Source organism: Ornithodoros turicata, unplaced genomic scaffold (genome assembly GCF_037126465.1).
Source record: "Ornithodoros turicata isolate Travis unplaced genomic scaffold, ASM3712646v1 Chromosome226, whole genome shotgun sequence".
Taxonomy (NCBI): domain Eukaryota; kingdom Metazoa; phylum Arthropoda; class Arachnida; order Ixodida; family Argasidae; genus Ornithodoros; species Ornithodoros turicata.
Window position 1 is genome coordinate 102,172 of NW_026999341.1, and position 23,790 is coordinate 125,961.

The window sequence follows — 23,790 nt, forward strand, 5'->3', positions numbered from 1 at the left end:
ACCAAAGTAGGAAAAAAAAATCAAGAGGGGAAATAAACTTGCTCTATCAACCGGTGTTCGAGGTAACTCGGTACAAGTAACTCGTTTCTGTAACTAAGTTCCTTTTTTGGTAACTTGTAACTTAACTCTTGCGCCGTAGTAACTTTCAGAGGAACTCGTTCCCTTATCAGGTGACTTTGCCAAAACAACTTAAGTTCAGTTCCAAGTTACTTTTAATTCGCTTTTCACTTAAGTCCACGTATTTTCTTGCTTTCTCTCCAGTTCCTTCACGGCATTTTTGCCACAACACTCGATATTTAATCAGTCACAGTATTCTATTCAGGAAGTAAGAACCGCTGTCACCGAAATGAATCTGAACCATTGTGCCCTCACAGAAAGTAAGACGCAAAGCGTTCGAATAGACCAATGCCGAGAATACAGAAAAACGTCATCATGACGTCGGTAGACAGACTCAGTGGCGTCGCTTGGGTACGCGTCACCCGGTGCGGGAGCTCTTTGCACCAAACCCACCCTACCCCATGCCCCCTTAACGGATACCTTTCCGTACCAGGCGATTCATGATAAATAAACATATTACACCACACAAAAAAAATGTGCCTCGCAGAGGGCTCCTCATGTTGTTTTTGGCGTCATCGTGCCACAGACAACGGGAGGAAGCGGCACTATTGGTACGGCGCGCCACCTCTTCCGTCGCTTCAGCCCGTGCGTACCGCACCCCCCTAGTGACTCCACTGGACAGACTGAAACCGAAACAAATCAAAAGGAGAGGGCTGGGTTCCACGAAGGGGCACTTGTTCGCTGCCTCTCATTGAAAGAAAAGTAGGACCGAAGGTGGCGTCCCTTTCAGGGACCATCATAATACCCTCAAGACCGTAGCTTTCGTACTCGTCCTTGTCCCCCTCCAGCTTCGAGCGTAGTTCAACGCTACCAAATCTGTGCCGCTGTCGAACACTATGACGTCAGTTGTTTACAAACAGGGAGAGGTCTATTGTTGGACATAAACAAAAATGATCTACGTGTGTTGCACACCTCCCCGTGCAACTGAAGGTCTAACACTGCCTCCTATCCTGCATCTGGTATACCTCTCACAAAGACTCATCCTCCAACGCCACTTGCGACAACTTGGCTACCCTAACGTCACTTTGGCCACCCTGCTCGGCCCGATCCTACACAACCAGGGGGAAGTTACGACTACCCTCCTGAGCTTAGTCCGTGCCACCGGCCTCTCGACCAGCCTCTAAGGCGCTTTTTTGTGTCTGTGTGTGTGTGATGACTTTCTTTGTTTGTTTTTTTCATCGTTTTCTTTTTATGGAAGGAATAGCAAGTAGGCCTATGCCTGACTAACCCTTCCTCGCTTTTTTTTAAGTAAACATACCCCCCCCCCCTCAAGGTCTAACTCAACTGCTCACGCGAGCTGCACCTGCGTAATGCTGTTTTGTGTCCGAAATAACTTGGAAGTAACTCGTTCTGGTTTAAGTAACTCAGTAAGTGCGAGTTACATTTCAGGGTGAAGTACTTCGTTATGAACTTAACTTCTCGATCTATGCTATCACCCACAATCACTTTTCGTTTCTCTGTTTTGGGATAACACGTACGTCACTTCAGTTGAGGGGGAATGGACAAGAGGAGACGAGAAATTGGAGGAGAGAAATGAAAAGAGATTAAGGTCTGTGCATGTGCACTTCGTCCACGTTGCTCTTGATCGCAATGAGTGGCTCCTGGAGATGACGTGGTTTGGGAGCCTGCCATTTTCCCTGAACCACTGCGTCTATGGGAGATTCTGGCGGCTGCACAGCTCTAGCAACCCACCAGCAAGCTGTATACGGAGAAAGGGGAAGTCATAAACTTGTCTACGCCCACAGTTCTCGTGGTGACATCTATCGTCCAAGCTCCGAGAAAAGGACAAACAAGCGCTGACTTACGTATTCTGCTTCAGAGAATCTAGTTTTCTGTTCCGGTATTCAAAATACACTGGCTTATTCCGATACCATGTCGAAAAAAATGAAGCTGCACTATACCATACGCTGTCTCCAGTGTGGATCGCTCGCATCCTCTTGCGACACGCGAGTTAAACAAAACAGCTTTGTTGGGAAATAGCTCTTACCACTTGCTTTTAGAACATTATTGAATTGGTTAGCACTCATATTTCTCCTACAGATTGTAAGCGCTCATGCTACAAATAAGTTAGAAGGCAACCACCACTACAATCAGCGAGAGCGTCGCGGTCTACTAATTCAAAATATTGTACCGATGCCCACCATGCAGTAGAGGAGGCGAATATCACTGTAGATGCAGTAGCCTACCGGACTCCTGGTAGTGTTGTACTAAACGTTTCACTTAGCAATTGCCTCATTGAAAACGACAAATTTCATGTGAAAAAGTCCCCGCACAGTCAATCTGAGAAAAGAAATCAGTGTCTCTCACTTTTCTTGTACGCTTTCACTGTTTCGCCTGCTACGGTTGACGTGTGAGTAATATGGGATTGCATACTCACTATCTCCCAGCCGTTGTAACGCTTGCAAAGAGGTTCTCTGCGTAGGTTGTATATTCCGTAGAAATGTGGTAGGCAGCAGGTGTTCATTGTGTTGTAACAGAGGACAGGCTCTCCATTTGAAACCGCATTCCCGGTGAGAGACTGTCTGTGAAAATATGACATAGACATTTGCTGTGTGATTTTCTTCCGCTTGTTCGTTTAATAAAACATATTATGTAGGAGCACGTTCAACCTACACTCTAAGAAATGAACTTCACCGCATAGCACGCTCTTAGCCAATCATAATCTCGAATGATATTGTTATCTGTCCTGATTTGCTGAAAACGGGAGGTGTACGCCAATTTTGTGACAATTATGAACAGCATAAGTGTCACAAAAAAGGCGTACGCCTACCGTTTTGAACAAATCAGGGCACATAGCGATATCATTCGAGTTGATTGTTGGCTAGGAACGTGCTATGCAGTGAAGTTCATTTTTAAGAGTGTAACAACAAGATATTAGGTGCTGAAGGAGAACTTTAGAATATATTATGTTACATTTAACTATGAAAAAAGCATTTTTTAAACATAAGCATAGCCCCATGAAATTATCGCACTTCTCTAGAGCAGAAAGGACACGACCTCGGTGGTGGTGGGTCATGCCTATACCTGGAGCTGCACCCACTTTTTCAGCTTTCGGACCAATGACGTCTTCAAGTATGGGCCACTATCAATCAACCTATCCTCACTGTTTGTCACCCTATTCAACATGGGCAGCGCCATTTTCGGTGGCAAGTGGATTGGATAGGGTTGAAATGGATACATCTCGCGATCTGTAAAACTAGTCGATTTTTGGTGGAAATTTGATGAGCGCCACCTAGGGAGCGTAAGGCACGTCGGGAACTGTCGTCTGCTTCCGTCGTTGTACCGCTGCTGGCAGAACCACCTGCTGGTACATATCCTGTCGTCGGTACAATTTGTTAACTTAGAATAGATGAATGGCAACCTACACGAATAGGCAAGAATATCTATTTCTATAAGATTCAGCAGGTGACGATGATGATGATGATTCGGAGTTTATTGGTGCAAAGGCAGCTTAGGCCATAATGCACCACGACAGATGTTGGGTATGTGCTTAGACTGAAATTTAATGATTATATTAAAACCAAACAGAAATCGAAATGGCATAGTGAGAGAAATGAGACTGGTTACAGATTATGCAGTTGGCTAATGTCCTTAAAAAACCTAAAAACACGTATGGTGGGGAAGAGAGGTAATTCATGAAAATAATGGTTGTGTTAAGTAAGAGCCCCAGAGCGCGAGTGTTTCAGACTCCACTCACTGAACGCGGCACAAGTACCACTCGCGCACCCGGGAGTGCGAGACTCCGAGCCGCTCCCCGCGCACCAGTTTTGAAATGGGGGCTTTGAAGAAGACGACAAGCATCCGGGTGCTTGAGATTTTCCGTCACGTACGTCCTGTTGGGCGCCGGCAGGACGACCTTCGAAGTGTGGGTTCGGAAGCAAAATACAGACTTAAAATATTACCCAGTGCTCCGATTCCAGTAAGCTGTAATATTTTTATAACTGTTATCGTGCTTTCGTATTTTGCATATATTCGTGGGCAACTTCCACGTGGATATCGGCCGGTTATTCGCGGGAAATGTGGTGCTTTAATCCAGACATCTTCACGCCATGCAGCCGTCTTCACAGTAAACAGCTCCTATGACGTCTGTTGCAACTTCCCATATGCTGTATCTCCTTTGCTGTTGCAAGATGTCTTCGCAACCATAGTCGTCTCTTCCATCGTTACTATCGGTTCAAACTAGGTCAACGTGTCCTCCGTCTGTGCTCGGCACGAGCAGGCAGCAGGAAGCGGCATCAGGGACATCAGGGAGGGCACAGTATAGCGCTCCAAAGTTGCTTTTCGCTGGTAAGTGGCCGCTCCGGGGGGTTCATACTCCCGATCTGAGTGCGCCAAAAGAGGGGCACCTACTTAACGCAACCAATGATGACGCTCAACTTCGTAAAGTCAGCTGCTCCCCACTATGTATGCACTGTGGCGGCTCTTGATCGTAGTAATAAAAAGCCGTGCGTCAGATGGCTATGACCAAGACTTAAGCGACTTAAAATGATGCCCTAGAGGTGGTTTTCGTCTCTGCAGTAGAACTTTCCGCTTAATAAAGCCGAAGTTTATTTTGATGCTGGGTGTCCCAATGCTGTTGCCATGTGTTGGTTATTTTCGTCCTGATGACCCTGCAAACTTCCTAAAGAGGCACAATGTGAGAAGAAAGCGGAGCTCTCGCAGCAGCGTCTACACGTTCATTTCCGGGTATCCCCACATGACTGCGGTGCCCAACAGAAGCTCAATCGGAGACCTTGCTCTGCTTTGTTTTGCTGAATGCTTTGTTCACTACGTATTTTGCAGTCAAGATCAGGTGGTTCCTTTGATTGTGTAAGCTACGGATAGCTTGGAGAGAGCTGAGGGAGTCACTGCAGATAACTGAAGATCGAATCTGTTGTTCCAGGATATAGTTAACTGCCAAGATGACTGCATAGACCTCAGCGCTAAAAACTGATACAAGGTTCACGAGTCGACAGGATTTTGTACAAGATCCTGTTACCGTTGCACGGGAAACAGCAGTGGCTGTTTTCGAGCCATCTGTATAAAATGCTGTATGCTCTCCAAAAAGTATCCTTAATATGTATGTCCTCTTGGAGAACAAACGGAGGAGTGTCCTGTTTACTATATTTCATCAGGGTGATTGTGGAAGTGGCTGTCATGGGGGAACGCCTTCATCAACTTCGAGAACTGGAGTGTGATACTCAGGAAACCCACAAGCGTCGATTCCCTGTAACAGACGCATCCTAAAAGGATGGAAACACTGGACTTGTTAAGAAAAAGCTGGTTGAACCGTGTTTCCTTCACACCACGCAGAGCTGGATGGTTCGGTAACCCCTCACCCTGAGTGCATATGATATTGCAAGGTTCGTCCACTGTCTCTCCAAAGACCACTTATAGCCTTCAACGTAAATGCTTTCGATTGGTGTCGTGGGGAAAGCGCTAGTTATCAAACGCTGAGCCTGATGATGTAACGGATCAAGAATTTTCAGAACTGATTGGCGAGCAGATCCACAGACACTGGAAGCATAATCCAGTCTAGACCGTACAGTGGATATATGAATCTTAAATGTAATGTGTCTCGATCTCCTCCCCAGGATCTGTGAGATAGTAGCTTTAGGAGGTTCAGGAACTTCATGCATTTTGCCTAAATATTTTGAATGTGTGGTAAAAACGTAAACTTGCTGTCAAAGGTGACCCCAAGAAACTTGTCTTCTGATTTGACCTGGGTCTCGCGACCGCCCAGATTTAGGGATGGTGGTGGAAACATTCCTCTCACCCTGAAAGCAGGACTGACACAGTTTTCTCAGCCGATAGTTTAAACCCGTTTTCAGATGACCACTTGTTGAGCCCGTTTATTGCTAGTTGCACTTGTCGTTCGCACAATGTCAAGTTTGACGAACAACAAGATATTTGTATGTCATCTACACAGAGAGAATACGATATCGAAGGTGAGTTGGTACATGCCATTGAGTTGATTTTGACTAAAAGTAATGTAACACTGAGAACAGATCCCTGCAGGACACCATTCTCTTGACAGAAAGGATGCGATGACACAGTGCCCAGCCGGACCCTGAATTTTCTGTTTTGAAGAAAATCGGCGAACATCTACGTAGGCTTCCCCTTGTACTGAAAGAATAGATGTCTTGAAGAATACTATACCTCCACGCAGTGTCATGTGCCTTTTCTAAATAAAAAAGACGGACAAACAGGCTGTCTTCTGACAAACATTCAGGAATGGTCGTCTCCAAACGAATGAGGCGTGTGTACTGTTTCCATCTTTGGTTTGTGTTGAAGCACTGCCGAGAATGATTTATGAGTAATGAAAGGGGATAGTCTCTTCATTGCTTTGGGGTAGTTGATGTTTTAGTAAACTTGATGCGTAAAATCTCCTTTTCTAATTTCCACTTAGGGCAAGACCTCGACTAAGAGGGGTGATCATTTATGCAGTTCACACAGCAATCAGGGCCTCTACACTCTTCACTATCATAGCCCTGCTGCCCACAACGAGCACAACTTGGCGACGTGCAGCTTGCAACTTCAGCAGCGTGCACGAAGCGGTTGCACTTAAAACAATGGAGAGGGTTTGGGATATATGAACGGGCTTCTGCAGACAAATATACAGAGTTCGAGGTAACTCGTTACTGTCACTAATTTTCTTTTTTTTTTTTTTTGGTAACTTGTAACTTAACTCGGTACTTTTGCGCCGAGGTAACTTTCAGAGGAACTCGTTCCTTTTTCAGGTAACTTTGCCAAAGTAACTTAAGTTCCAAGTTATTTTTAACTCGCTTTTCACTCACGTCCACATATTTTCTTGCTTTCTCTCCGGTTCCTTCATGGCATTTTTTCCCATAAAACGTGATATTCAATCAATGACAGTATTTTATTCAGGAAGTAAGAACCGCTTCCATTGAAATTAAGCTGAACCATTGTGCGCCCACAGGGGGTAAGGTGCAAAGCGTTCGAATAGACCTCTACCAGAGAAACGTCATCATGACATTGATAGACAGACTGAAACCGAACCAAATCGGAAGGAGGGCTGGGTTCCACGAACGGGCACTTGTTCGCTGTCTCCCATTGGAAGCAATTGAAAGAAAAGTAGGACCGAGGGTCGCGTCCCTTTAAGGGACCATGTCGTAACCCCCACAAGACCGCGGCTTTCGGGCACGACCTTGTTCACCCCTAGCTTCGAGCGTAGTTCAATTCTACCAAATTTGTGGCGCTGTCGAACACTATGACGTCATTTGTTTACAAACGGGGAGAGGTCTATTGTTGGACATAAACGAAAACGATCTAAGCGTGTTGCACTCCTCCGCAGGCACCTCAAGGTCTAACTCAACTGCTCACGCGCGCTGCACCTGCGTAATGCTATTTTGTGTCCGGAGTAACTTGGAAGTAACTCGTTCTTTTTTTTAAGTAACTCTGTAACTGCGAGTTACATTTCATGCTGAAGAACTTCGTTATTAACTTAGTTACATTTTGCACACGGTAACTTAACTTGTAACGAGTTCTTTTTGACGGGTAACTTCTCAGTCTATGCAAATATACAACCTTCAATATACCAGACAGTGAAGGACGGTCGAAGGTAAGGACTACATTTCTGGTGGTAATATATTCATTTCCTTTTTTTTCTTTCGTCTTTATTTTCTTTTCTTTTTTTTTTGTATCGCGAGCTTCCGAACATCGATTACTGCCTGTTCCTTCAAGTTTACAACGATCTCCTCTACAGGGACGTCGATCAACTCAGTGACAGCTACCACCTCACGACACGTGTTGAGTGTCTTATGCAAGGAAGCGGTTATAGTTACACGCAACGTGATCTTTTTGCAGTCTGCCTCTGGCGTACACTTGACGAAAAGGTCACCAGATCGCTGTTTCTTAATTTCGGTGATGTCGTTGGAGAGGGAAGACACCGGCTTCTCAGTATAGAAGGGCGGCATTTTTTAAGTGGTACATTTTGTCTTCTTCCGAAGATGTAGAAGCTAAGGCTATGTGTTTGGACACGAAAAAATGTTGATTTGATTTCGAGACTTCGGTCCGGGGACGTTTGCCGCCCCGATCGCAGCTGAGAAGAAATGTTTTACCATGCAGATCCGATTATTAGGCATTCCAAAAGTACTATATATACATATGGGAAGGCCCATGAGTTTTAAGGAACACCCGTCGACCAGGGCTTGACCAAGGCCCAGACCGCCACGGCTCAAGGGTTCTAACCATCACCTTAAATCGCCTCGGCACGGAATGGATAACACCATGAGACTGGGGGCTGGGGCCTGTGCTGACGCCACTCACCAAACACAAGCCGAAGCCAGTGCCCCCTGAGGACACACAAATTTTTACAGCACAGTGCCCTTTTTGTTATGACTTCGTTGTGACCGCATTGTTCACTAGGTCTAACACCGACGATAAAACGTATTATTTTCGGTTAGGTACCGATAGCGGAGCATCAGCTGAAACTGATTTTCGAGAAACTTGTATGGGAATGTACAGCTGCAACGTGAAATCACAGCAGTCTGTGAAAACATTTTCATCACGTGTCATGACAGCTCCCTTGGTAAAAAGCAAACCAGTTAGAGGAGCGAAACTGTGATTGACAGGTCGAGTCTCTTTTTGTGAGTCCTCCCAATGGCTAGACTCCGTTTTAATATGCAGCTCTGGGCTCGTCGTTGTCGGCCTCATAGAGATGGCCAATGTCAAGACTGACGCCCTGGGGGAATGCGCGTCCTAAGCCGACTTCTAATGGAAGTGTGGCGGCATATGTCTGACCCTGGTCTGACAATGACCTTTTCTGGGCCGAAAATCGGACGACAGATTAGCGCCTACTCCAATCAGCTCCATCGCTCCAAAGCACGTGGCCCTCTGACATGGAATGTCACTGGAGTTGTGCGTAGTTCTGGTTCCAGCACATTTGCATATAGCAACACGTGGCAATCCTATTCCTACTTTCTTGGCTAAAATCAGCTATATTGTGCAGAAGAATTCTTCTGCACAATATAGCTGATTTTGAGAGAGAATGAACAGTGTGTATCGACTCTATATGCACCACAAGCTCTCGAGAACAGACGCATAAGCGGCACCTTTAGTGACATATGTGCCAATGGCTCACCAGTATGTGTACAAAGTACGCCTCACCAGCGGCATGGCCGAGTGGGCTAAGGCGTCCGCTCGTTGGTGGTAACCAAGGTCGTGCTGTAGACTGGGAGGTGGTGGGTTCGAATCCTACCGCCGGCTGTGATGTCTGAGGGTTTCCCTGGGTTTTCCGAAGACTTTCCAGACGAATGTCGGCACAGTTCCCCCTGAAGTCGGCCCAGGACGCATACTAATCCCCCTGTCCCCCACTCCTTCCTGCTGTCCTCTCTCCGTCTGTCCACATCTGTACGCCGCTCATAGCCACAGTTGCTTCGCGGTGCTAACACGCAATCAAAAAAAAAAACAAAGTACGCCTCAGGTTGGATCTCCAGTGGGTTCCAGCCCATTCTCGTGTATCATGGAATGCACAGGCGGACGGCGCCTCAGGAGCAGCTCTCTCATCGAGGAGACGAGCGAGTATTGCATTACCGTCGTTCTATTCTTCGACAACTAATGACATGTATGCCTGTAACAGTTCATCCAACGCTTGCTTTTCGGATGCCACGAAACATCCCCCGTCGATACGCTGCATTCATTCAAAAGTCGAATACGACTCAACGCATTGTGCTGTTCTACTGAGCCCACGAGATGTGCACGCCCCAGTGTCTAATGAGCAAAAAGAAAGAAAAAAAAAACATTTATTCTGCGCGTGCTCCTTTGTAGCAGTGTCCCTCAGGCATGCACCCCACCAATACCCCATTCCACCTTTTATCTCTTCCCTGAGCAACATTGTTATCACTACTTATGCTGTTACAGCACTTCTCCCCTTCTCTAAAAAATGACTAAACACACAACGCAGTATCACTACACAAGCACTTATGCATGTCCAGTAGTCCCAAATCTCACAAACCAAGTCTTTATGGTCTGAAGACCTGTTTGCCCTACCGCGATACACCCACGTATCGCTGCATACGTGAATTTTTGCTACGTGGTTCCACAGCTGGTGCTCGCCCCTCTTCTGTGACGCTTGAAGAGGTTGTATTATCAATGGTGATGATGATGGTGATGATGATGCTGCTGGTGCCGTGATTTTTCTCGGATGCTGCACACTGCTGCCCATAATCAGCCGCAGCGAAATGCAGCTGTGTGCGCACAGGCGAGAGAGGTGTGGTAGTCGCTGCCGTCCCGACTCACGTAAAGCTGCACCAGACACCTGGACGTCGAGCGATCACCCCTTCGTTCCGGAGCCCTTGATCCAGACTGTATCACATGGTTTCAAGTCTGCGAGAGGTATTGCGCGATGTCTCCTCTTGTAACGAAGCCTCTGATTTTCCATTTCTGCTGCCATCATCTTCGAAACACCCTCTTAATCCAACATCCTTCGACAAAACGTTCATGGTAGCATTATGGTGAGCTCACCATAGTAGCATCAGAAGATTGCTGCTGGGATGTACCCAGTGTTGCCAGGCATGTTCCTGGACGCAAACAATGCCAGATAAAGGTTTTCCTCTTTTACCAGTACTCACTTCTCCATTTGCACCATTTGCTCAGACTCTCCATTCGATTCGGAGTAAGACGGACTCCTTGTCACGTGTTGGAAACGGTAGGTTTTGGCAGTGCCTGTGAACACAATTGAAGGAAACTGGGGACCGTTGCCCGACATGACGGTGTCGTGTATTCTGTGTGTTTCAAAAATGCTGTTGATGGGCTCTGTGGTTCACGACAAAGTCCTTGGTGGGAGAAGAGCAATTTCTGGGCATTTCGTCTTGTAGTCAACCACTACAACGTCAACAACAACAACAACAATTCGGCGCACGCAAAAGTCCTGTTCTTGCTCGCTGCTTACGATCTTCGTCGAGCTTATGATTAAAGGATGCATGTCCTACGTGAACGATGTTGCTTCCTGGAGCTCCACGGTCTTGATATTACAACCAAAATCGATTTCCATGTCCATTCCCCAAGACGTCAGTCGTGATGTTTGCCCACGCCCACAACGGCGAGCCACCATTCACGTCAAAAGTCGCGGCCGTTTCCAGGCACAGCCTCCCCTATTTTTTCGGTTTGCCCTCGTATGTTGTTTAGTCTAGGAGGGTACGGGTAAAACGTGTTATTTCTTTGCCGCGCAATGCCAATATTACGAACATGCGTGGTGTGTGCACCGTTGCATCTTGCCTTTCTGGAATGTATTATGGAACAGTATTTCGTTATCTTTCGTTAAGTTTTGACTAGTATAACCAGATAATTGTTGTTTGACCTCAGTATATCTTGTACCTAAGCTTGATTAGTTCAGTTGTTCGTGTTCATGACGACACTATTTACTAGGTACTACTGGTACGCATATAGTTTCTTTCGATTTACGCCGCCCCAATGTGACCGAGTGAACGGCCAGGAGTCTGTACTAGGTCCCGCTACTCCTTGTCATGTTGTTGTTTTCAATACATTTCAAATTGAAATTAAAAGAAAACAGACGAAGGAGACAATCAGTCGGCTGCATGATTGGGTGATTATACCTTGTGTGTATAAGTATACGGATCCGAGCTGAGGGCTTACGTGGCAGACGGCTCACCTGTATGCGTTCTGAATGCGGAGGCAAACATTCTCGGAAGGATCGTACTCTTCAACTCCCATCCTGAAATGCACAGCATCAAGTGAAATGACCCTTGAGCAAATAAACACGTAAGGATTTATACCTGTTTACCCTAAATGTACAAGTGCGACACTTTCGAGTACCGACAAACCTGATATTCAACAGGAAAACCGTTATGTAGTTTACCGCAAAATCTCTCTCTGTGAACGCAATATAGACCAAAATGACAAGCGAATTAGCGCGTTTGTGTGCTGCATTATGCGGAGAATTACTCGATGCATGTGCACCTTCGGAAAAATCTCTATACTCCAATGCCACGAGCCACAATCCTAATCGCTGAAAGTTAAGTCGCCATGACTGTGCAGAGAAACGTACTGGTCCTCTGTTGAGTGGTGATATATACAAGGTCGAAATAATACGTTCGCGAGAACTTGGTTTCAGCACTCACATGTTTTGCAGCAGCCCCGTAAGGTCGACGTATGCAGCGTAACTAAAGGCTTGATCAGTGAGCACAATGTATTTGTCCCGAGTGCAAATTCTGGACTCGTCTGGGGAGTACGCTGCAACGATGCATGAACAACCAGTTAATACAATGTCGATCTCAGCGCGCGCGCACACACACACACGCATGGAGTGATGACGTGATAAGTCCATTCACCCCGTCCATTTGCTATTGTTTATTATTTTCAACAGTTTGCTATTGCCGCAGAGGAAAGTCTTGCTTTTCAGCGAACGTGATGGTAACACTCCGTTTATTGTCGATGTACCATCGCTACCATCGTCAGAACACTTAAGTGCATTATTCAGACGTGGATCAGCAGGCAAGAGTCCTACCCCACCACCTTCATAATTCATCGTGAGAATACGTAGCAGTCATTATTCTTATCCTTTACTGTAATTCATGGTGAACGATAGGCGCACCAAAAAGATGGAGTCAAGACCAAGGGGACAATCATAAGTTCAACCTATGAACACTCACTTACAGCAACCAACTCATGAAACAGAAGTCGCAAAGAACACGCACTTACGGGGAACAAGTAAGGCCTCTTTTACACATCCAGAATTTTTCCTTTCCCTGGCCTGCACTCCTGTCATGTTGTTATTATTTACTTTAATATTTTTTTACTTTACTTTGCTATATGAACTTTAAGACACGAAGTAAAAAATAAGCGATGTCAAGTTGCCGGTGGTGAGTGCGCGGGGCGCGCGAAAAAAAAACATTCACTTGTTCTGATCAGCTGGCGGCTCCGGACCTCTTTCTTTCACGCCCTCCATTGAGGACCGCACATCTGGTGACCCTGCCCTTTCGTATGGCCGGGTGCACGAAAAGACATTCGTCTCTGGGTGCGCGCCTGTACACTGTGTCAGCTGTCCTCAGTCGAGGTCGTGAAAGAAAGAGGTCCGGAGCCGCCAGCCGATCAGAGCAAGTGAATGTGTGCTTTTTTTTTTTTTTTTTTTGCTCTTGTGTTGTGCAAGCGACAGTTTAGATGCGCGGGGCGTACAGAGTGATGCTAAAAGGTAAGAGCAACTTATTTATTTACACATAGTAAACAGGACTTTCGTGCACGAGACTTCGTCAGGGTAATATACCTATATCATATATATATATATATATATATATATATATTTATTTATTTATTTATTTATTTCAAAAAACCCCAAGGGTCCGGAGGACATTACATGGGGGATGGGAACATTAAATTGGAACACATCATGGAACATTGAGAATGGAAACAGTAATAACAGAAATAAACAGAAAACAGAAATAAGGAAACAAAATAACAACAACACCTTGGAATAACAGGATAAGAACAATGCAAGTAAGTATACAAAGCGATAAACTCAGCAATACAACAGAACAAACACTAGTATTGAAGATGAAGAAAGTGAGAGAGGGAGCTACAGAAAACTGTATGGTCGTCAGTGGTAGCGATTGATGCTGGGAGGTAGTTCCACTCAATGGTAGTTGTGCAAAAAAACGATTTGGAGAACGCGTTAGTAATACAGAGGAACCGAGTAACCTTGTTAGTGTGATCAAAGCGAGGAAAAATGACACTCAAGCGTGTGATGGGTGATTGTCGAGCAGGCAAGGTGAAAAAAAAATCTATGGTAGAGGGTTAACTTGGCGAAGCGACGACGATGTTCGAGCGGCTCGAGGTTGAGACTTAGTTTTAACGCGGAAACAGAGGTAGTGAAAGAGTAATCGTTGACAATGAAGCGAGCAGCTCGATTTTGAATGGCTTCGATGGCATCACAGAGATAGTTTTGGGGAGGGTCCCATATTGCGGATGCGTATATTCAAGCTTGCTTCGTACCAGAGTGGTGAAAGTTAGAAGCTTGAGATGGACAGGTGCCGATCTTAGGGTGCGTCTGACAAAGCCCAAGGAGCGAGAAGCATTGGCCACGATGTGATTAATGTGTTCGTTCCAAGTTAAGTTGGAAGAGAGATGAACGCCAAGATATTTGTAGGAATCTGCTGTGGTTAATACTAAATCGCTAATTGTGTAGCACAAGGGAGGGAGATAAGAGACACGTCGGCGAGAAAATGTCACGATGCAGCACTTAGATATATTCAGGGGCATTTGCCACTCATCACACCAGCACTGAATAAGGGCAAGGTCGGTTTGTAAGGATTGTTGGTCAGTAGGAGAGTTGATCTGCCTGTATACAACGCAATGATCGGCGAATAGTCTGATAGTGGAAGATATGCCTGAAGGAAGGTCATTAATATATATGAGGAATAGGAGGGGACCAAGAACGGAACCCTGAGGGACTCCCGAAAGGACAGGGACAGATGGAGATATGCGGTTATTACATGAGACTGCGAACGAGCGCTTATAAAGAAATTGAGTTAGCCAACCGTTAGCCAGCCGTTAGAAAAAGGAGGAGCCTCCCTCCGAAACGTCGACACTTCCCCATTTTCCTATATAATCTTTTAATTATGTAAAATAAACATTTGTTTGTATTCTATTAACACCTCAAATCCGTCGCTGTGTCCCCTTTCCTTTCGCTCATATTCCACGTCGCGGCTGTTTGATTTTTCATCTTCTGCAGTTTACCTTTCCACGATGGCCGCCGAAAGACACACGCGGACTACGAGGAAGTATCCTTCTTTAGCTCCAGTGATTGCTATTCTTGGGGACTCACAAACCAAGTATCTTTTTCAGCACTTCAACCCCAGATGCCGACGGATGCCCAACATGTTCGTCTCTCGAAGTGGAGGGCGGATTGTGGACTTTCTCGAGGAGGTGGACGACCTGCCGCCAAGCGTACGCATCGTGGTCTTGCACTGCGGGACCAACGATATGCCGTACACGGACCCGCAGCAGGCCTTCTCGGACTATCAACGACTCCTGGAAAGAATCAGGGCCAGAGGCGGAATAGAAACCGCTGTGTGCACACTGATACTCCCAAGATCACATAACAGACGTTTGCCCAATTGTTAACAGGAGGAGGGAGTACCAGTGTAACCCGCGACCCACAGTCTTCAACCGCCTACTGGTGAAGCTCTGCCGGAACTCGCCCGACCTGTGCTACCTGGACCACCTATTCCACAAGCGACGACCAGCCCGGGTGCTTGCAGCTGACGGCCTTCACCCGAACTTCTACGGGGTATGGATGATGAGCCGCAATTTGCAGGATCTGGTGCCCCGGCTACTACGACGACTGCCACCGCGCCGACCTGACACACCTCCTATCCCGGATCGTACGTGACCCACCATAGAGGAAGCCGGCATTATAGGACAACGACGACAAGAACGGACGGCAAGGGCATCTCGACGAGAATGACTAACCGCCGGTGAGAGTACCCATTCCCATTCGAGTCGCCGGCCTTCACCTAGCACACAAGGTTTCTTGAAACTTCGAAAATTAGCCGACAAATCCGCTCGATATTACTCCCATCATACCGCGTTAAAATCGTACAAAGAACAGAACAAAATCCCCAGAGGACTTGCTATAAAAGTCAGGCCAACGTTCCACCTTAAATCAGCACATCAAGATAAGTGGGAGGGAATCTTAAACAACGCTTCCAGCGCTTTACTGGACGTTTTAATTGATCATTGTGAGGACTCCCTACGTCAGGTCTCTGGAGAGGTTGAAGACATCCGTAATAGAACCTCCCTAACCGAAGCCCACCAGTCGGATTTGGATAAGTTCGCAAAAGATAGGGCAGAAACACTCCTCAGGATCAAATGTAGAAAGCTACTCAGGGACAACGTTAACCCCGACATTGTGCCAAGTTGCGGAACGACAGAACAGATCTCGGAACCTGCAAACGGTATTCAATCAACTAATGACGCGCCTACCCCTCATGTTGTCTCTAATCTAGAACGCGCTTCCACTATACCTTCGACTGAAGCCGAACCCGCGCAGTCCTCCAGTGTCTTGAACTTGTCCTCTCACTCCCTTACTGATTCGGATATTTCACTACTTAGTCGGGGCCTCTCGTTTTGTCCCAATTACGGAAAGCCAAATGAATACCAGCTCCATTTAGACTTGGACAACTTCGCACGACGTATGCGCCTCAAAGAATATTTTCACGACAAACCTCAAGGAGACATCCAACCATTTAAACAACCCTCGAACTTTATTCCGGAAGCCAACCGCGATAAAGCTCTAGATATGTACATACGAGCAGTTCAAAACGACATTATCAGTGCGCACAACGACCCACCTAGCCGTATGACAAAGGCGAATTTAACACCGGCTGAACAACGCAGCCTTTCTAACCTCCAGAACCGAAGCGACTTAGTAATTAAGCGTGCGGATAAAGGCGGTGCAATTGTAGTAATGGACAAGAAAGACTATAAAGAGGAAGGCCTACGCCAGCTAGCTTGCACAGCATTTTACAAAGCCCTCGAGGCTGATCCTACTCCGCAAATTACCGCCGATATTGTTAAGCACCTAAAAGGTCTTAAAGCTAAGAAAATCATTGACGGCACCGTATACGACTACTTGCTTCCTGAGGATACCAGACCAAGCAGGTTCTACATGCTTCCAAAAATTCACAAACCCGGAAACCCAGGCCGCCCAATAGTGTCATGCAATGGGACTGCTACCGAGAAACTATCTAGCTTTGTTGACTACCTACTGAAGGATATACCTCAGCAGCTCCCTTCTTACATTAAGGACACAAACCATTTTCTCGAATTACTAATGGAGTGTGAAACCTTCCCCTTCCAGCATATTAGTTACGCTAAACGTGTCCTCCCTTTACACAAACATCCCGCACGACGACGGCATCCTCGCAGCAGAGGAGGCATTCCAAAAATACTCAGATCATGCATTTGACCCCATTGTTCTTTCCACTTTTCTCAATCTAATTCTCAAAAACAATAACTTTGAATTCGATGGCAAGCACTACCTAAAAGTTAACGGAACGGCCATGGGCACTAAGATGGCGCCGAGTTATGCCAACATTTTTATGGGGTCCCTAGAAGGTTTTTTCTCCAAACGTGAGAAAAAGCCAACCTTCTACAAGCGCTTCCTTGATGACATTTTCATGATATGGCCGCATTCAGAGGATGACCTAAATTAATTTATTAACGACATCAACCAAGTTCACCCTTCCATCAAATTTACCCATTCATATTCCACTGCAACAGTTAACTTTGGAATGTAAACTTCCTCGACGTTCAAGATACATTAACCGACGGGGTCATCTCCATTGACCTCTACCGCAAACCTACTGACTCCCAACAGTATCTTTCTTTTAACAGCTGCCACACTAAACTCGCTATACCTTACAGCCATGCGCTACGGTATAGACGTATCTGTTCCAACAACGAAAGCCTAGACAGAAATCTTGATCAACTGAAACGCGCGTTTGTCAACCGCAAATTTCCTACAAGCCGAGTTAAGAATGCCCTAGACAAAGTCCGCAATATCGATCGCCGAACCTTATTCGAAAAACGCACTAGACCATCGGACAACGACGGCGTCAACCTCGTTGTAACTTTCGGCGGGAATGCTCCAAATATTAACGGTATACTCCGCCGCCACCACAGTATCCTTCTCCAGTCGGAGCGGATGGGGCAGATATTTCCCGAACCGGCACGCGTTACGCACAGACGCGCTCGGAACCTACAGGATTGCCTGGTAAGGTCAAAAGTTAACAAACCGGATGCTTCTCTGACCGGCTGTCGCCCTTGTGGCGGCAGCACATGTCAAATCCGCAAGCTAATGCAAAGTACCCAGATTGTCAAAAGTACAAATTCGAATTTTTCCACGGAGATTTCGACTGTAATTCCCCTAACATCATCTACGTCATTCAGTGTAAAGCATGTGAATGTCAGTATGTGGGACAAAGTAGAACATCCTTCAGAATCAGGTTTAATAACCACAGATCAGACGTTAGCAAGAAGCCGAAGCTTCCTGTTTCCCGCCATTTCAAACAGCCCGGACACTCAATAAATGACGTCTCACTTTTTATTCTTGAATCAAATTTCAATTCTGACAGATGCAGAGAACAACGCGAGTGATATTTGATTTATAAGTTTAAATCCGCAATCAATGAAGATCCCGGTGTACTGTCAACAGTTAGAAACTTAAACAATTAGCTATCCTCCGTGTCGCCCTGTTCTTCTTCTCTTTCAGATATGGCTGGAGGACATCCCCGCACTACGGACAATGCTACGGAAATACCCGAGAGATGACTTCGCCTTACATGGGCTATTGATGAAGCAACAGGGTCACAAGAACAACGCCCAAACGACGACTTCCTGAGGAGGCCACCTAAGGCTCCCAGATACGATGACCTAAACCATGGACGACACCTTTGGAAGAAAGACGATGACCCCCAGCTCTGACTTCAGAAGATCCCGGAACGTCAGGGCAGTGACACCACACCGGACAGCGACAAACGAACCTTCCAGAACGTGACTCATCGACGAACGCCAGGTGGCGCGAATACACAAGATTACGTCAGCAAGCTGAACCCATAAAGGCCTTGGACAGTCTTGTTGCCTCTTCTGTCCCGAAGAAGGAGGAGCTTCCCTCCGAAACGTCGACACTTCCCCATTTTCCTATATAATCTTTTAATTATGTAAAATAAACATTTGTTTGTATTCTATGAACACCTCAAATCCGTCGCTGTGTCCCCTTTTCCCCTGTGTCCCCTTTCGCTCATATATATATATATATATATATATATATATATATGTGTGTGTGTGTGTGTGTGTGTGTGTGTGTGTAATCAGGCAAATAAATCCATTAGAGAAATAAGTAAATGACACTAGGCGTATTTGAAATAAAAAATTACAGGTTAAGATGGCTTCTATGCCTGCACGCAGAGAAACAGATACCCAGACCCTCCCAGGTTATACCGCTCGCTGAGCAACCCCTGGTTTATTAATTCCGAACGATGCGCAGCTTCCCAGAGCTGACGAGCCGCAAACACGGCGAAACACGTGTCCTTTGGTGCTGTCGCATCGTTCCATGAGTATCTGTTTCTCTGCGTGCAGCCATAGAAGCCATCTTAATCTGTAATATTGAAAGTCAAATACGTCTAGTGTCATTTACTTGTTTCTTTAATGGCTTTTCCCCCCTGCATTATAATGCACTGGCTTGCACTGTGGCATTGAGGAGTGCTCAGTCACCCTCCCAGGTGTAGATCGCTCGCTGAGCGACCCCTGGTTTACCAATTCCAAACGATCCGCAGCTTCCCAGAGCTGACGAGCCGCAAACACGGCGAATCACGTGTCCTCTGGTGCTGTCGCATCGTACCATGAGTATAGATATATACACATTCATATTATATTATATATATATATATCAATATATATATATATATTGAAAAAATAGCCGGAGCTCTTTGGCTGCACGTATAGCATATGTTTGTAACTCAAACGTCGCCATGCCAGTACTGGACAGCTGTTTCGGCCTTGTTGGGCCTCATCAACAGTACGCAGGCAGGCAACGTTTGAGTGGATGGCGTCAGAAGGTCACGTAAGGTCACGTATATATATATATAATATTTTTGTAACCAAAAGAAGTGCAGTCTCGTGCACGAAAGTCTTGTTTACCCGATGTGTGAATAAATAAGTAGCTCCAACCGTTTAATCTCACACTATGATATATGAACTTTAATATGTGGTGTACAGGAGATCCACATGCATAAAAAGGAAACCTTGCATCAAATGAATTTGGATACGCTGAGGGTCACTGTCGTTTTTGACATTGAGTAATACATCAGGATAGCATGCAGTGTATGTGCCCTTCTTACCGTTCTGATAATCGTAGCTGGATAGGGAACTGTACCTGGAAGTACAAAGTATGCCAAATGATTTTAATGGTGATGCAATGGGCAAACTCGATTGTATGAACAGAGTCAACTTGTGCCGCTAAAAGACGCTGCTCGAAACAGCAAACAAACATAACAAACGCATTACTTCAAAGCACTTGCAGTATCCCATTGGGAAATCAATGTGGGAAAGTGAGTATGAAACCTCATTCGAAGAAGAGAGGAAGAGAGCAAAAGATATTAAACCGTGAATGATGATGCCGCAGAAGAAAAAAAAAAGTGATACGCAGTCCATCATTTTACACCTTTATTTGCTCAAAAGAGGTGTACTCTTATAAAAACACCCTTTTCTATTCCGCAAACGGTGCAAAAACAGCATCACTAAACGTGCAATATCGACAAACACCAGGTTTCATCCAATGTCGATCGTTAAAGGTGTAAAGTGAGGTGTTGAAAAAGGTGCTTACCATCGAATACACCTTTTTTACACCCCACTTGAATTTGAAGTATGGTGTAAAAAATGGTGTTTTATTTCGTGAGAGAAAAATTATGCTGGTTTCACAGCTCCGCTCAGCAAGTAATCACATTATAGACGATGGCCCGAGTTAAAAACACAGTATCTGACAGGGAGGGATATTAGAAATTTAGCTTATATGTCTCGGCCAGTGGTCTCGGTATGCTGCCGCGCGGAAGCTTCTATTACACTATTTGCGAGGGAATATTTGCAAGCAAATAATTCCATCATGAAAGGTGTTTTCAATTGAATACTCCCCTTTTAAATGTGTTTTTGTTTTTAAACACCCGTTATAACAGTGTTTTATTAGGAATACACTTAACTAAAGGGTGTATTAGGAAACACCCATCATTTGAGTGTAACGGCAACACCAAAAAGGTGTGCGCCATGGGACAAGCCATTTACATCAAAAAAGTGTAAAAAAGTTTACTGTGATATACTGAGCGGAAGGGAAAATTAAGAAACGCAGCAGATCACGCGCGGCAAACAGGGTCTTCGAGGACGGGAACAGTCATTGCGACTTTGCTAAAGCAGTGTACGGGCGACTGCATAGCTTCTCTAAGGAAACGCCCTTGTTATCTTGTCTATGTCAATACGATAGCTCTCGAAATGAATCGCAAGTTTGACAGATATTAAAATTATCTCCTACGATAGACTTATCCTGGGTAACCTTTCGTTTAATCTCTGTGAATCCTCCGTTTAGTTCTTACAGGGAATCTATTATTTCAGAGAAGCCAGAAATAAACTGCTGTTATGATGTGACTCTAAACAGCATACGCATTATCGGCGAAGTTCTTGCAACTTGTACGAGTACATCGGCTTCGGGGTGTACAGAACAGGGGTTATCCTTTAAAATCCGATAGTTGCCATTCTCCTGCTTTCGAGACACAATCATGTCATACTTGGGCTTGCGCGCCGTCCTTAAATGATACTCAATTTAGAACGCCAGGAAATAAGAGATATGTGAAAGGTTATTAAATGAAAGAGGAAAGGTCAGCTAGACAAAGAAGGGGGGAAACAGCTAGATTGCATTGGGATATAGTCATTGTACTCTGTCTCACCAAATCTTCCCGGTTAGGGGACCGCATATGGGCGACGCCGTGTGGCGAGCGTTAGTGACGAAGCGGCGTACCCAAGCGGTAATCCGGAGAACCGTGCTTAGATTGCTGTAGCGGTGCAAATCGAAAATAGCCGGCAACCTGAACGAGGGAGCGGGGCAGACAGTGGTCTGCGTGACGCGTTCTTCATCTTGGGGGACTGGGGTGAAGCTTGAAGAGGGCAGAGAAGGCCAGGAGTCGGCCTGCATTGTGAGCCAGTGTGGGCCGTGCCACCATAGGGGTTCGGCGGCGAGTCGCTGAGCAGACACACCGCGAGTGACAAGATCAGCGGGGTTCTCTTGTCCGGGGCAATGACGCCACGTGTGACCGGCAGAGATGCGTTTGATTTCGGTGATGTGGTGCTGAACAAAGGCACGTCTGGACGGTAGGTCGGCTGTGATCCAGTGTAATGCTATTGTAGAATCGGTCCAAAAATAAGTGGGCAGAGATGTGAGCAACGGAAGTTGCCGGATGTGAGCAGCGAGCCTTGCGGCGGAGAGGCATCCGATGAGTTCAACGCATGGAAGGGAGATGGATCTTATGCGGAGCCATCCGGCCCTTGCTGATGAGAAGACTGCAGTTCCAATGGCCTTGGGAGGCGATCGTTCGAAGGTATAGCGCCGCGCCGTAGGCGCGCGGATTGGCGTCAGCGAAAATGTGAAGATCGCCGGACGAATTCTCGAGGTCACATACCGTTGTCAGGAGGCGAGGCAAGTGTATGGTGTTGAGGGTTGGTAACTGCGAACACCATTCGGTCCAACCGGAACTTTGCTGGGGAGCAAGCCGGGCATCCCAACCGTAACCGAGACTCCACAACGACTGAAACAACAGGCGCGCGGATATAGTGAAGGGGGTCAAGTACCCCAGGGGGTCGAAGATGCGTGCTAGTGCGTGGAGGATGGTCCTCTTGGTGACAGGGTGATCTGCGATGTACACGACGACCGAATCGACGTCGAAGAGTGTTTTGGCTGGTTGATAAAGCACTGGGGGTTTTTCCAGTGTTTTTAATTGAAAGGTGCATGAACACTCGTTTAAAAGAACATTCAACTAATACCTCTAATAGATACGGTGCATTGGGGGACCACTTATTGACATGTGGGTGTGACAATGAAAAAATGGCTAGGAAGCAAGCGAGCTGGTGAAGATGATGCATAATGTAAAAACCCCGAGACTAGAGAACACGAAGGGACAGACACAAACCTGACTTTGTGTTTGACTTGACTTCGTGTTTGACGTGTGTGACTTGTGTGAAAAGACATCGTGTTTTTGTCTGTCCCTTCGTGTTCCCTAGTCTTGGGGTTTTTACATTATGTGTGGGATGTCAGGCGGAATTCCAAAAGCAAAAATTTTGTTCAGGTGTAAAAAAACGAAGTAGCCTTCTCTTTCGAGAGGCGCATGAGAAAAAAAAAAGGCAGGCAGTAACTGCGTCAGTAACCACTGTATTTATCTTTGTGATGTAAACAGGAAGTCCAACATGAGAGGGAATACGGGGGAGAGGAGGTCTCATGTATTTAAGGCATGTTTCACAAAATAAAAGTTCTTTGGTTGGCAGTTCAGTGTGGTGTCCTCATCTTTTCTGTGTTCCGTTCTCATCTTTTCCTGCGCAGGGGGTTTTATCGCTTTTAACTATATTAGACGTAAGATGTGAAACAGTGATTACGTTCACAAAACATATGTACAAATGAAATTTACTTTGTTGTAGATCACTGATTACAGATTTCTTAACAAAATTTGTTTGCTTCGCTTTCACATGAGTTGAGGCATTCATACAATTAAGAAATCTGTGCAGCTATAAAAGATAAGTAAATGGTTTGTATTACACGTTACTAATATCTGCGAAATTCATATTCACCCACCCATGTGTTGCTTTTTCCACACAAACAATTCCTACTTGATAGAAGTGAAATGTGGAACACCGTCATTGCGTACACAAAATGTGTGCACACACAGTGGCATTACTGTGCTGGACGTAACTACTTATTGCCTTGAAGTAAAATTTGTTTATGTATGGACATGTACAACATATCTGGCATGAGCTCTGTCATGTACCATGATCGTTTCCTGTGTCTGACTGGCACGTCGTTCCGAGGAATTGTGCCTTCACTAAAATATCTCACTTGTGCACTTCCAAAGCGTTGTCTCTATACGAAAATCTAAAATGCACAGATGACAAGTGGTTGCAAAGCAA

The 23,790-nt window shown here is 45.8% G+C and overlaps 1 protein-coding gene across 1 annotated transcript in view; it reads right to left on the bottom strand.

Annotated features, from left to right (window-relative positions):
• Positions 1 to 23,790, bottom strand: part of LOC135373243 (uncharacterized) — an 86,180-nt gene that overhangs the window by 15,428 nt on the left and 46,962 nt on the right. The window contains exons 5-8 of the mRNA XM_064606469.1: positions 19,974 to 20,008; positions 12,198 to 12,309; positions 11,729 to 11,791; positions 2,495 to 2,639 (exon numbers count right to left, since the gene is read on the bottom strand). Coding sequence (XP_064462539.1) covers positions 2,495 to 2,639; positions 11,729 to 11,791; positions 12,198 to 12,309; positions 19,974 to 20,008 — 355 coding nt within the window. The remainder of the gene's footprint in view (positions 1 to 2,494; positions 2,640 to 11,728; positions 11,792 to 12,197; positions 12,310 to 19,973; positions 20,009 to 23,790) is intronic.